Below are 14,805 nucleotides of genomic sequence, written 5' to 3' on the forward strand. Positions count from 1 at the left end.
AGTCACGTTTTTCGGGACACTGGCTTTCTATCTCGAATTCAGTAATACTTACGTATTTTGTTTTTAAACATAAAATTAACAGAATGACCTTTAATTTAATGCATAATGCGGTCAAACAGCTTTATCCGTTCCACAGACATGGGTCGCCGATGTCGCCGAGAGAGATGAGATTTTCATAACTTCGAGGTCCCAGTAGCACGTGATAACTTATTCCAATTGTGCTCAATTGGCAATCTTAATCTTCAAATATATCTAAAATCTAATCTAAGTAAACCGTTTAGGCGGCACCCCCCGCTTAAAAAATCCGACATAGACATCTTCACTTTGAGTTAAAACCAGCCTAATGCTACAAATAAGACCAAGAAAATATTGAATGTACAAAAAATGTTTGATATTTTATCAAAATTTATATTTTTGCATAGTTTAATAATAAACAAGTAAGAAAAGTCTATAGTCGGACGGTGCCGACCATGGGATACCCTATACCACTATCCCTGGACAATCGCTCTCCACGGCACTTCTTTTCAATGATTGTGAAAATTTAATTATCAAATATCAGAGATGTAATGTGTAATACTTATAACCAAAACCAAAAAGTTATCTAGCATGACAAAGACATTTTTGTAGCAGGAAAGGAAAATTTAGTTCACACAAACTAAAATGTAATGAAACCCACTTATGTAGAACTACTACTTCCGTTGTTTAACCGCTACGTTATTGAAATTTTTGCCAATTTCACACAAAAGTTTCAGTCCATTTAACCCGCTAAGTATTATCTGATCTTCACGTTGGTTCGTACGCTTCTTCTTCATCATAAACTCAAACTTTGTTTAAAATTGTGCGGGTTAAATTGGTTAAAATGTTGTTTTTGGTACATTTAATCCCCTGAACATTTCACCATCATCACAAAAAACTAATTATTTCTATTCTGGCCCGAACCCAACCTCCTTAAAAAATTCGTTACAATTGGTCAATAATTACGGCTTTAAGCTTGTTTACAATTTTTAATGGACGGACACACATCGCTAAATCGCTTTATCTCGTAGAGATATGAATTTTGGCATACCAAATAAGGTGTCTAGGACGAGTATTTCGTGGTGTTACATAAACTTTTGGAGAGACAATATGTAGCATGGGATAAAAATTTGGTTCTCTACACAGAACCCATTATATATTAGGCAGTAGGCCCGTTATCTAGCAAACACTTTATTGCAATTTACATCAGAGGAAAGGTCAGTAGTTTTTTTCCATATGTAGGCTACTTTGCGAAATATATATGTCCTCAAGGAATTAAAATATCGACCAAAAATAAATTTTTTTTATTTTTCATACAAAAGTAATGGTCCATTTCACCCGCTAAAGAATATCAGATCATCATTCAAAATTGTAGGCATCTTTTTTGACCTATACTCTTACCCGGTGCAAAATTTCGTGACTATTGATGTATAATTTCGACTTCTAGCGAGTTTATTATTACACTACAAACAAATAACGGAATATATTAGGCTGTAACTCTGTTATCTGATCATGCACACCAATATAATTGGCATCACCACTTTCAAGTATATCTCACTTGTCCGGAATGTCACTTCCAAGAATTAAGATATAAGCTGTATATTAAAAATTTTTACAATTTTCACACAAAAGTTTTGGTCCATTTAACCTTCTAACATATATTTGTTATCTTCACGGCATAAATCTATTTGGATTGCCACAGACAGGCGGTGAAGTGAAGCATTAAAAAGTTCCCATGAACTCGTCGGCGGAAAACTCTTTTTTCATCGAAGGCTTCACAGTATTCTGCTATGCAGAAGATCTGATCTCTTCTGTCGCTTCCCAAGAAGTGGAAGGAGTACATTATGTTGTTTAGCATCGTTCTGGCATATCTCGAACGGGCCAGGACATCTGCCGTTGCTCGGTCACTTCCTCCATAATGTTGTGTACCTCGTCGTTAATAGGAATTTCCACAACATTGGTGTTTCTATTTCTATCGCACTCAGAGTCTGACTTGCTTCCAGATGGCACCCACATCTGTGGTATAAAGTTGCTCACGATCAGTGGATGACGGCGAGGTGAGATTTGCAGGTAGATCGCAGGTACTGGGTTATTTAACCACTCCACCCTATATGGATTATTTTTGTCTTCTTGCATGACTGTGTTTTCCGCACATGATATTGACGTAATATTTATTTGGTAAGAATACATTGTGTGCATACGTACACCTCACTATATAAATAGAACATAACAGCAATATGATTCATAACTTATTATAAATTAACGTCACAGCCGACAGCAATTCATCAAAAGTTAATTAAAGCAATGTAACTGACTTTCGCTGCTACTGTCGGTGTGCTTTATGAATGAAGAATGAATGAATGTAAGAATAAGTTGCCGGTTGGTTTATTTATTTTGCAACGGATTCTGGAGAATTGCATTAAATCAGCACACGAGAACAAGTATTCCCTCCTTTTGGACTCAATTGTATGTATGCCATGAAGTGAATGTACATACGTACGGTACGAATGGGCATTTGAATGCGGAACATATATAAATAATTACTTCTTTTTAACATTTTTATTATGAAATTCTTGTGATCGTTACTTACTTTTATATTGGGAACGCGTCAGTATTACAACATTACATGGCTTTGATTTTGTAACACATATAAAAGATGTTTCATAAGTGACATTGACCGCATTCAGTTTAGTGATTTACATCGATCAAGAGTGTGAGGACGAGATAGTTTATTGGTGTTTATACAACGCAGAGAATACCTCAGTAGTGCACAATGTTCAAATCACGCAATTTGGTTTCTGTTCTCCTTCTAATTATTGCTTTAGTCTTTCTGCTGCAAGGATTCGAATGTAGACCTCAGCATGGAGGAAATAAAGCCGGTGATGTAAGTATCATTTATAACACTATTAAAACTCGCGGTATCAATTGTAGATAACATTCCTGCTACTTTACGAATAGCAAAGTACTTTTAAACTTGAGACTAACATGATCTTTTGTTTGACATTTTTCAGCGCTTCGAATATACCAGATTCCGTGCAGCTCCACCAGTTGATCTAAATAAACCACCAATCTTCCTGCCAGAGTTCACTCCTATACACGAAGATAACGGAGAGGCGCCGCCACCTAACTCACTTTATCGCAGCGGTTAATACTATCCATAACATTAATTTAAATAATTTATTTTAATAAATTAAGCCTAAAAAAGAACGTAACCTTGCAGGATGGTGTAGAAACATTCCTGATCGGCAATGACCAGGTTTTATCTTAGTTCCTCCTTTAATTTAAAGTAACAATGACCTATACCAAAATTACCTAGATTTATACCGGAGTGTGTCGTCGACTAAGGAATATCAAGTCGTGTCCAGGAATTCCGTAAGTCCAACTAAATCTTGGAAAATAAATACGAATTTTTTGTCTTTGGGGTACTTCGGTCTGCTTAAAATAAAATCTGTTACAATGAAAGAAGGATAGTCGATTGAGATCGGATATTCGACGAGCGAAGATGATAATCTGAATTATGATGATTGGAAACTCGACTGGAAATTTTACATATTAAAATAACGTGGACTGGTACCGAACATTTTTTGCGGGAATGTTTTCATCCCCCACTAACTCCTAATAACAAATTTCAGCTCTTTCGCTTGGATAATGTAGCCTGAACATTTCAAAAATTGGGAGATGCCGTTCTTTGTAAACTACACATTTTCAGATGTAATTCGAAACATTTCATTTGTAATTCGAGAATTCCACTTGTAATTCGAATTATTCCATTTCTATTTGTAATACGAATTATTCCATTTGTAATTCGAATTATTCCATTTGATTTTCGAATTATTTTATTTGTAATTTGAATTATTGCATTTGAAATTTGAATTATTCCATTTGTAATTCGAATTATTTTATTTGAAATTACAAATGAAATAATTAATAATTCGAATTATTTTAATTGTAGTTCGAGAATTCTATTTGTAGTTCGTAACATATCCTTTGTAATTCGAGAATTCCATTTGTAATTCGAATTATGCAATTTGTAATTCGAATTATTCCATTTGTAATTCTTATTTTTCTTTTTGTAATTCGAATCATTTAATTTGTAATACGAACAAGTTTTGTGAGTACTTGGAACCTCAAATGTCAAATTACAGATAGTTCGGTTACCACCAAAACATGGACATGTCGCATCTCAAAAAAGGTAATTTCGAGAGAAACGCGTTTTAAGTTGTCGATTCTAATTTGACTTCCCAACTTAAAAAGATTATTACACAAAAACTAAAATAACTACTTGAACCATATTTTGCAAGGAGTTAGCCAAATACCAGAGCTACGTTTCTGTGCAAGATCAAGCCTGATTTGAAGTGTTTTAACGCTTCATAAACTCAAAAAATGTTTATGTTGAATTTTGCGAAACTCATAGTAAATGAGCTTTAACTCGTCGAGTTTTAGAGACATCAGCATGAAAATTTGACAAAAGATAAAATAGAAGCCGTAGAAAAAATAGAAATTGCTAACTCAGAAAACGCATTTTGTGTGTTATGCCACTCTTTGAGTAAATATACGATATATGGCAATATTCAAAATAGTTTTGCAATCGCTGAAGTTGAGGTTTACCATTTAATAAACGCGAATTGTAAATGTATTTTATGAAATATGAATATATTTCTGTTCTGTGGTGGGGGCAATACAAAACAAGTAAAAAAGTATTAGCCGGCTTTGCCGACAGAAATATACCCTCAGCCTATGTGAATTGAAACTTTCATCTACGGTCAGATCGCATGTAATTATGGTCTTTTCATTATTTTGTGTCCTTTTTTGGACATTTGAACTTGACGACGAAAATGTGGATTAAGATTAAAGTTCAAAAGTGTTGCAGAGGAGGTACTCAAAGAAATGGGTCTTATTTTGGGAGTCATTTCTTTTCGATAGATATCGGAAAGATAATACCGTTGTAAACAGGACAACAACAAACAGCATCGTCATACATTTCCAAAGGATTTTCGAACAGACCTTTAAGTGCACTTAGACACAAATGTTGAACTTTTGGAAGTTAAACTAAATTTGGATAAAATATTAGGAGATCCAAATTTTGGACCAAATTTGGTCAAGAGATATCATGCATACCATTTAAGTCATATTTTTAAATATTCCGGGGAACTACCGGAAGTTGTGGACCGGTATTGTTATACCCTACAACACCCTGTGGTAAGGGGTATAATGTATTTGTGCATTTGTATGTAACATACAAAAGGAAACGAAATAGACCCATAATTCCTTTTGGGGATATACATATAATCACTTTCTGAGTCGATTTATGCATGTCCGTCCGTCTGTCCATGTATTTTTGTTCGCAACGTACAGATCGCATTTTTTTCCGATTCAGCTGAAAATTGGAGACTATTCCTTTTGGTGAAAATCGGTTCAGATTTGGATATAGCTCCCATATATATTTTCGCCCGATTTCACGTATTTGCTGCACCAAACTTGCTATATACGACCAATTTTGATGAAATTTTGAATGTGTGACTGAATTTGGTCTAAAAATAAGTGTACCCATTTATATCGAAATCGGTTCACATTTGGATATAGCTCCCATATATATTTTCGGCCGATTTCACGTATTTTCTGTACCACACACGCTATATACATATGTCAGATTTCGATGAAATTTAGAATGTGTGACAGACTGCATGGACTTGACCCTGAAAAAAACTTTTACCGTCGTAATTGAGGCAGCGAATGCAATTTGCTTCAAAAAAATCAAAGTGATTCGAGAACAGGTCTTAAAGTGAACATGTCCGTAATTTTCTGTGATAGGTCCCCTAAGGAGTGGACAAACATAGTCCATATTCGATCTGATCTATATCTGGTAGATATATTAGGATGTGTAAAGTATGGACCAAGCCCGTCTCTCCCATCAACAGTTATCGTGAGCACAATTTTTCAGAACATTTTTGAACCTTTGTGGGGGAGGTACCTGAAGGAGTGGACGGATATGTCTTATCTTCAATCTTAAACTAAGTTTGTACAAAATATAACAAAGGCCACATTTTGGACCGAATCGGCAGATCAGTTCGAGATTTATCTTGCGCTCCAACCACTACACACAGTGTCATAGAGCTTTTTTGTAACTTTCAGGCTATTTTATCAGGAAGTATGGACTTGCCCCTGATAAAACTTATACCGTCGAATGGGGGGCAGTGAATACAAGTTGCTACAACAAAAATTAAAGCGATTCGAGAGCAGGTCCTAAACTGAACTTTTCCAAACTTGTGTGTGGGAGGTACCCGAAGGAGTGGACCGATTGAATCCATATTGGAACATCATCTCCGTCTGGTAGAAAATTCACAATGTGCAAAGTATGGACCAAATCGGTTAATTCCTTCAAGAGTTATCGTGCTCACAAATTTTCCGAGGAGGTATCGGAAGGAGTGAACCAATATTACCCATCTTCGAACTTAAACCAAGTTTGGACAAAATATTACGAAAGCCAAATTCTGGACCGAATCGGTTAATCCGTTCGAGAGTTATAGTGCGCTCCAACCAGCCAAACTGACAGGCGTACATGGCTAAATCAACTCCAAATTGTCTAAAACACATTTCGTCCAAACATACTTGGGGTCTAAAACCATTATTTCGATTAGGCACATTTTACCCGTATGAAAGCGTATATATCCTCGTTAGCATAAATGCTGAGGGTATAATAAAGCCAGTAAGGAAAGAAGGTGAAGCCGAAAAAAATGCTAGCTCAGAAAACGCATTTTATGTATTATGTCACTCTTTGAGTAAATGTACGATATATACTTTATATTTAATTTCAATGCGTTGCAAACGGAAGAACAAAGTTAATATACAGAATCGGCCAAAAATAGAGAGGTCTCAATAATAGTCCGATCAACGCGTAATTTTAAATAAGGTAAGAGTATATCACAAAGGAGAAGCTTGCAATTTGAGATGGCGAACGGATAATATTTAGAGGGTTAAATGGACCAAAACTTTTGTGTGAAAATTGCGAAAATTTTTAATATACAGCTTTTATCTTAATTCCTGGAAGTGACATTCCGGACAACTGAGATATACTTGAAAGTGGAACGCTAGACCTTTCAATTGATGCCAATTATGTTGGTGTCCATGATCAGAAAACAGAGTTACAGGCTAATATATTCCGTTATTTGTTTGTAGTGTAATAATAAACTCGCTAGTAGTCGCCATTATACATCAATGGTCACGAAATTTTGCACCGGGTACGAGTATAGGTCGAAAAAGATGCCTACAATTTTAAATGATGATCTGATATTCTTTAGCGGGTGAAATGGACCATTACTTTTGTATGAAAAATATAAAAATTTTATTTTTTGTCGATATTTTAATTCCTTGAGGACATATATATATATGGAAAAAAGTACTGACCTTTCCTCTGATGTAAATTGCAATAAAGTGTTTGCTAGATAACGGGCCTACTGCCTAATACATAATGGGTTCTGTGTAGAGAACAACATTTTTATCCCATGCTACATATTGTCTCTCCAAAAGTTTATGTAACACCAGGAAATATTCCTCCTAGAGCCCTTATTTGGTATGCCAAAATTCATATCTCGACGAGATAAAGCGATTTAGCGATGTATGTCCGTCCATTAAAAATTGTAAACAAGCTTAAGGCCGCAATTATCTACCGATTGTAACGAATTTTTTAAGGAGGTTGGGTTCGGGCCAGAATGGAAATGAATAGTTTTTTGGTGATGATCGTGAAATGTTCAGGGGATGAAATGGACCAAAAACAAAATTTTAACCAATTTTGTAGCGGCTCTGTAGGTCAAAATAATAACCCGCAAAATTTTAAACAAAGTTTGAGTTTATGATGAAGAAGAAGCGTACAAACCAAAGTGAAGATCAGATAATACTTAGCGGGTTAAATGGACTGAAACATTTGTGTGAAATTGGTAAAAATTTCAATAACGTAGCGGTTAAACAACGGAAGTAGTAGTACTACATAAGTGGGTTTCATTACATTTTAGTTTGTGTGAACTAAATTTTCCTTTCCTGCTACAAAAATGTCTTTGTCATGCTAGATAACTTTTTGGTTTTGGTATAATAAGTATTATAATTAAGTATTGTACATTACATCTCTGATATTTGATAATTAAATTTTCACAATCATTGAAAAGAAGTTCCGTGGAGAGCGATTGTCCAGGGATAGTGGTATAGGGTATCCCATGGTCGGCTCCGTCCGACTATAGACTTTTCTTACTTGTTTTTTTTTTGTATTTTCTTCTTATTTATACCATTATTATTGAAAAAAAAAACAAACTTAAGGAATTCCGAATTATATAAAAAAGTTAAAATTAAAAAAATTATGTCCAATATACATATACGCAGCAAAAACTCAGATCCGTTAATCATTATGTAACCCATTACAAAGTGATGTAAACAAAAACAAGTAAGAGGGGGTTATAATTGAAAGGACCGGTCATGTGATAAACTGCTCCACTACCCTTGAGCACTAGTATTCCACGGAATTTCTTTTGTATGGTTGCGACATATTCTAGCCGTCCGGTCATACATACATAGGTTGGTATGCAAGATAACATACCAGAGATTAGAGTTGTTAAAATCTAGTTCGTTTGAACGACCTAGTTCACTATATAGTTCAGTGGACACCGGTCGAACGAACTGCGAATGAGTTATATTATCTCTTTGTTTTCATGAAATAACTCATACGCATGGTTCACAACTGAACTAGTTCACAGGATTTAACAACTCTACCACAGATATAGGACTTATGTACATATGCCGTCATTACTGGAAACGTAAGGTATTTTTTGCCTTATTTTAAATTGGACAATCGGACCTTTGTGGCAATATGTTATTATAAATTTTGTTTTTCGTCTTTTTTCACCCAATAAATATTTCACGATAATTACCAATAACAATAAGACACCTATTCTTGTCTGAAGCTGAGCTCCATTCAGAATTTCGTGACGATAGGTCCATAAATGCGGCCTAGAGTTTGATTATAATTTATAATGGACAGACTGACGGACACACATCACTAAATCGTTTTATCTCGTCGAGATATGAAAATGATATACCACATTGGGGGACTGCGGCGAATATTTCGCGGAGTTACACGAATTTTTAGCAGAACAAAATAATACCCTTCCCACATTCTGGAGTAGTGTATAATAACTACTTATATTACTCCTTACTAAGTAATGAGAACGGTTGCACAGAGCGTGTGTGTCCTAGCCAGCAAAAATTCGGATCTGTTAGTCATTATGTAACCCATTACAAAGTCATGTAAACAAAAATAACTGCTTATATTACTCCTTACTAAGTTATGAGCGTGCGTGAAATCGGCCGAAAATATATATGGGAGCTATATCTAAATCTGAACTGATTTCGGTGTTATTTAGCACGTTAATTTCTTGATCGTAGTGTATTCAGTCACACATTCCAAATTTTATCGAAATCGGACATGTATAGCGTGCTTGGTGCACAAATACGTGAAATCAACGGAAAATATATATGGGAGCTACTTCCAAATCTAAACCGATTTCGATATAATTTGCACAAATATTTCTAGATCAAATTCAGTCACATATGCCAAATTTCGTCGAAATCGGACATACATATATAGCGTGTTTGGTGCAGCAAATGCGTGAAATCGACCACAAATATATATGGGAGCAATATCCAAATCTAAACCGATTTTAATGAAATTTGGCTCATTTTTTTCTAGACAGAATTCAGTCACACATTTCAAATTTCATCCAAATTGGATATATGTATATAGCGTGTTTGGTGCTGTAAATACGTGAAATCGACGACAAATGTATATGGGAGCTATATCCAAATCTGAACCGATTTGCACCAAAAGCAATAGCACTCTTCCTATGGGACAAAAAAATCGACCTGTAAGTTGCGAACGGACGGGCATGCATAAATCGACTTAGAAAGTGATTCTATGTAAATCCCCAAAAGGAACTATGGGTCTATATCGTTTCCTTATGCATGTTACATACAAATGCACCAATAAATAATACCCCTTACCAGGGTATAAAAAGAAACACGCAGAATTTTATGAAATGATGCTGTGCACGGATAATAGTGGTAAAGCACGGTTAACAGTGAGAGCATTGTGAAGCACGGATAATAGAGGTAAAGCACGGTTAATAAAGGTTCAAATTCAAAAGCCCAGCATGACGGTTAACCGATGTAACCGGATATTAGAAGCGCAGATAAAAGAGCTTAATCTGTAATCATTACAAATTGTCACGCAAAAAGACAAAGCTATTGTATTACTTAGCACCATGAAGTTGTTCTAACTACTGATCGTCAGTAGTTAGATCAATGATGCTCCTACTAAAAGGAGTGAATTCAAAATTGGGAAGAAAAAACAAATTATAAGGGGGGGAGGGAATCTATTTTCAGTTCAAAGTGTTTTATGTAGAAAAAACTAAAGATATTTGAAAAACAATCTAAACGTTTTGTAACATTTAAATATGTAATAAAAAATAAAACATTACAAAGCTTTTAGTTCAAACACTAAATTTAAATTTACATCAATTACAATAAAATCGAATGCAAAAACGAAAGATAAATGGTATTTCCTCAAATGTTACTTAAAAATTAACATTTATGGAAAAGCAACAACAAGCGAATACCATCCTCCTTATCTAACTTGGTACTAGCGTACCAATCAAAATCCTTGACGGAAATTATATAACTTGTGTACGACAGCGCGACGGCTTGTTTCCTTGCACCATTCAACAACAATAGAAAAACGTGCCATACACCACTTAAAAGAAATATCTTCGGATACAATGCAGGTTATAATCGTGTTTCGATTGTTTCCTTCATTTTTGGTTTTAAATCTCCTAAAACCTGTTGTTGTTGCTGTGTATTCCAAGTTCAATGGCAATTATCGGTCGGTACAATGAGTATCCCAGAAAAAAAAATGTATTCTCTGTAAACCACTTTTTTAATACAAAAATATATTCAGTTATTATTTCATTAACTAAAGCTGATAAAACAACAAAATTTTTCTTAATTAAAAATACTACAAGGAATTGTTAAGAGACACATCAAGTGCCTCATTTGGCATAATTGGGCGCCTGCATTTGTAGGCTGTAGTAGTTATGGTTGGCTTTCTAGTTTATCCGGCTCTTTCATTGATCCGAACTTTTTGGTCTATTGTTTTCTCTTTCCACAAAGATTTCCTGCTGTCTTTTTAAACTCATTAATTGCATTCAATCATTCAATGATTTGACCATCATTTCACTTATTTTGTTTTCATTTTTTTAAATTTATTATTGTCATTCGTATTGGCATGGATAAAAGCCATGCGTAGCCACATACTTACATGTCAGCCTATTAGTGCAAATGCCTGTCGCTAATACGACACACAGCGAGTGTGTGCGCTACATTCCATAGAACTGGCTTTAAGCAATTTTCACACATAGAGTTTGTAAATAATTTTAATATTTCTGTAATATTTTTTTAAAACGAGTTTTTTTTTGCTATTGACGTATTATGACTGACTATTGACTTACCAAAGCGTCCAGGCATTATAAATGTTGGTATTATGTTCATGAGAAAGCAGCAGCGTAGATAATTTAATCCACTTACAATGCGGCTCAATGAGGAGTGATTAGTTGGTAATTAGCTTCTATCATTTACAAATGCTAAAACGAATGAATATGTTTCTCAGCGCCATTTTCAAGAACAGTTTATTGTTGTTCAGACACAATGTACGTAATATTAGTATTTTCAATTTTCTTTTTAATTGGGTTTGTGAAATTTCACAATGGCCCATCTATTCAATAAATAATATACTAACACCATGAGTTTCACACCAATAACTTAACAGCCCAGCTAAAATCTGGGAGCTATATTACAAAGTAGTCTTAAGAAGTTACATTCTGTCATACCATTAGTTGAACAATAATGGTGTATCTTTGTAATTTGGGAGATATAAAGGATGGCTAAAAAGTGACAGTCCTGTCTTGTGGTCTGGTGAAGTGAACACCTCTACTGTGAAGTGAAAGAAAACAAATAAAAAATTAACAGTCGGCTTTGCCGACAGAGATATACCCTCAGCCTGTGCAAATTGAAACACTTTCTCACAAAAAACTTACGTATTTAGGGGGTTTTTTGGGCGCATGAACCGACAAAAATGTTGATTAGGATTAAAGTTAAAACATTTTGCGGAAAAGGTACTTAAAGGAATTGACCGACATAGACCCCCTTCGGGCTGTTTTCTCAAGAAGTATGGACATGCCCCTAAAACAACTTTTAACATCGTAATTGAGGCAGCGAATGTAAGTTGCTTCAACAAAAATCAAAGTGTACCTGAAGGAATGAGCAAATAAAGTCCACATTCAAACCCGATCTATATCGGGTAGATATATTAGGATGCGTAAAGTATGGATCATATCGTTCCGGCCCTTCAAGAGTTATCGTGCGCACAATTTTTCCGAATATTTTTGAACTTTTGTGGGGTAGGTACCTGAAGGAGTGGATCGATATGGCTTATCTACGAACTTAAACTAAGGTTGGAAACAATATTACTAAGACCAAAATTTGGCCGGAATCGGCATTTCCGTTCGAGAATTATCTTGCGCTTCCACCCATAAACATGGTGTCATAGGGTTTTTTCAACTTTCAGGCTATTTTTTCAGGAAGTATGGACTTGCCCCTGAGGAAACTTGTACCTTCGTATAGGGGACAAGATGTTACAACAAAAACCAAGGCGATTCGAGAGCAGGTCCTAAACTGAACTTTTCCGAAATTTAGTGTGGGAGGTACTCGAAGGAGTTTACCGATTGAGTCCATATATGAACCTCATCTAAGTCTGGTAGAAATTTCATAATGTGCAAAGTATGGACCAAATCGGTTGCTCCCTTCAAGAGTTATCGTGCGCACAAATTTTCCGAACATTTTCGACCTTTTGTGGGGGCGGTACCGGAAGGAGTGGACCGATATAATCCATCTTTGAACTTGAACTAAGTTTGGACAAAATATTATGATTGCCAAATTTTGGACCGAATCGGCAAATCCGTTCGAGAGTTATCTTGCGCTCCAACCACTACACACGGTGTCATAGGGTTTTTTGTAACATTCAGGCTATTTTCTCAGGAAGTATGGACTTGCCCCTAATGAAACTAACAGCATCGTATAGAGGACAACGAATACAACTTGCGTAAACAATAATCAAAGCGATTCGAGACCAGGTCCTAAACTGAACTTTTCCGAAATTTTATGTGGGAGGTACCCGAAGGAGTGGACCGATTGAGTCCATATTGGAACCTCATCTAAGTTTGGTAGAAATTGCACGATGTGCAAAGTATGGACCAAATCGGTTATTCCCTACAAGAGTTATCGTGCGCACACGTTTTGCGACAATTTTTGAACATTTGTGGGAGAGGTACCTGAAGGAGTGGACCTATATGGCTCATCTTCGAACTTAAATCGAATCTGGACAAAATAATTCGATACCCAAAATTTGAACCGAATCGATTGATCCGTTCGAGGGATATCGTGCGCACCAGGCAGACAGACAGACGGACGGACATTGCTAGATCTACTCAAAATTTTCTGAAACGGATATCGTACAAACATACTTGGGGTCTAAAACCATTATTTCGATGAGGCACATTAAGTGTAAATACCCTCTTTAGCCTAAGATGGGCCATATAGGTCCACTCCTTCAGGTACCTCCCCCACAAATGTTCAAAAATTTGCGCAAAACTTGTGCGCACGATAACTCTCGAAGGGAGTAACCGAATTGAACCAAACTTTGCATATGGTAATACTATCTCTAGGCATATATCAGGTTCGAATATGGATTATATCGGTCCACTCCTTCAGGTACCTCCCTCACAAAATTTGAACTAAGTGCTGCTTAGTGACACCTTACGAATCGTTATGAAATTTTTTGTAACATGATGTTGGTGCGGCCCCCGTTACGTCACTGTAATTTTTTTCGAATGCAAGTCCATGCAATGGTACTTCTTAATGTTTCGGTATTTTGAATATTTTAGCTAAACTTATTAACCAAATTGATTGAATTTTGAGATGCGGGGTTTTCGCTTTACAAAAAACTTTTCCGATAAAAATTATGGACATAGTTCCACGTTTTAATATAGACCCCATATAACGGTACCTCTCGATTTTCGGAATTTTGAAGATTTTACATATGTTTCACGCCCAAATACGCCGAAATTTTGCATTGACCAAAAAACTTTTCTGATAAAAATTATGTACAGAGGTCCACGTTATGATATAGCTCCAATAGAACGTTATAGCCCGAATTTCGGTATTTTCAAGGTTTTAGCCACATGAAACAACCAATGTAGCTGATATTTGGTATTTAGTCTTTGCCAGGTCTTGCGAAATATGTTTACAGAGAATTGTTGTTATTGGTTCACGTTTTGATATAAGCCCCATGGAACGGCACCGCCCAATTTTCGGGTTTTTAAGGTTTTAGCCACATTATTCACGCAAAAATACAGAAATTTGGTGTTCAGTCTTCATATATTTTTGTGAATTTATTGAATACATCAAAACTTTGTCTTCAAATAAGAGAATTTTCCTTAAAAATTTTTGACCGATTAATGGTCAATAAGCGGATTACGTCCGCTCCTTCCGGTAACTCCCCACAAAAGTTCGAAAATGTTCGGAAAATTTGTGCGCACGATAACCGATTTGGTCCATACTTTACACATCGTGAAATTTCTACCAGCCTTAGATGAGGTTTCAATATGGACTCAATCGCTCCACTCCTTCGGGTTCCTC

At 35.7% G+C, this 14,805-nt stretch overlaps 1 protein-coding gene across 1 annotated transcript; it reads left to right on the forward strand.

Annotated features, from left to right (window-relative positions):
• Positions 1-2,684: 2,684 nt before the first annotated feature.
• On the forward strand, positions 2,685-3,222 carry LOC141397146 (uncharacterized). The gene is made up of 2 exons (XM_073973085.1): positions 2,685-2,899; positions 3,027-3,222. The coding sequence occupies exons 1-2, from the start codon at positions 2,789-2,791 to the stop codon at positions 3,162-3,164; spliced, it is 249 nt and encodes an 82-aa protein (XP_073829186.1). The 5' UTR covers positions 2,685-2,788; the 3' UTR covers positions 3,165-3,222.
• The last annotated feature ends 11,583 nt before the right edge of the window (positions 3,223-14,805 follow it).

The sequence above is a fragment of the Musca autumnalis genome, unplaced genomic scaffold, assembly GCF_047663935.1.
Source record: "Musca autumnalis isolate F117 unplaced genomic scaffold, ASM4766393v1 scaffold_3, whole genome shotgun sequence".
NCBI classification, from domain to species: domain Eukaryota; kingdom Metazoa; phylum Arthropoda; class Insecta; order Diptera; family Muscidae; genus Musca; species Musca autumnalis.

Bases quoted from the DNA above. Each gene is read 5' to 3' on its own strand.
- LOC141397146 (XM_073973085.1), top strand. From the start codon at position 2,789: ATGTTCAAATCACGCAATTTGGTTTCTGTTCTCCTTCTAATTATTGCT. The intron at 2,900-3,026 runs GTAAGTATCATT...GACATTTTTCAG, and splicing joins GAGGAAATAAAGCCGGTGAT to CGCTTCGAATATACCAGATT.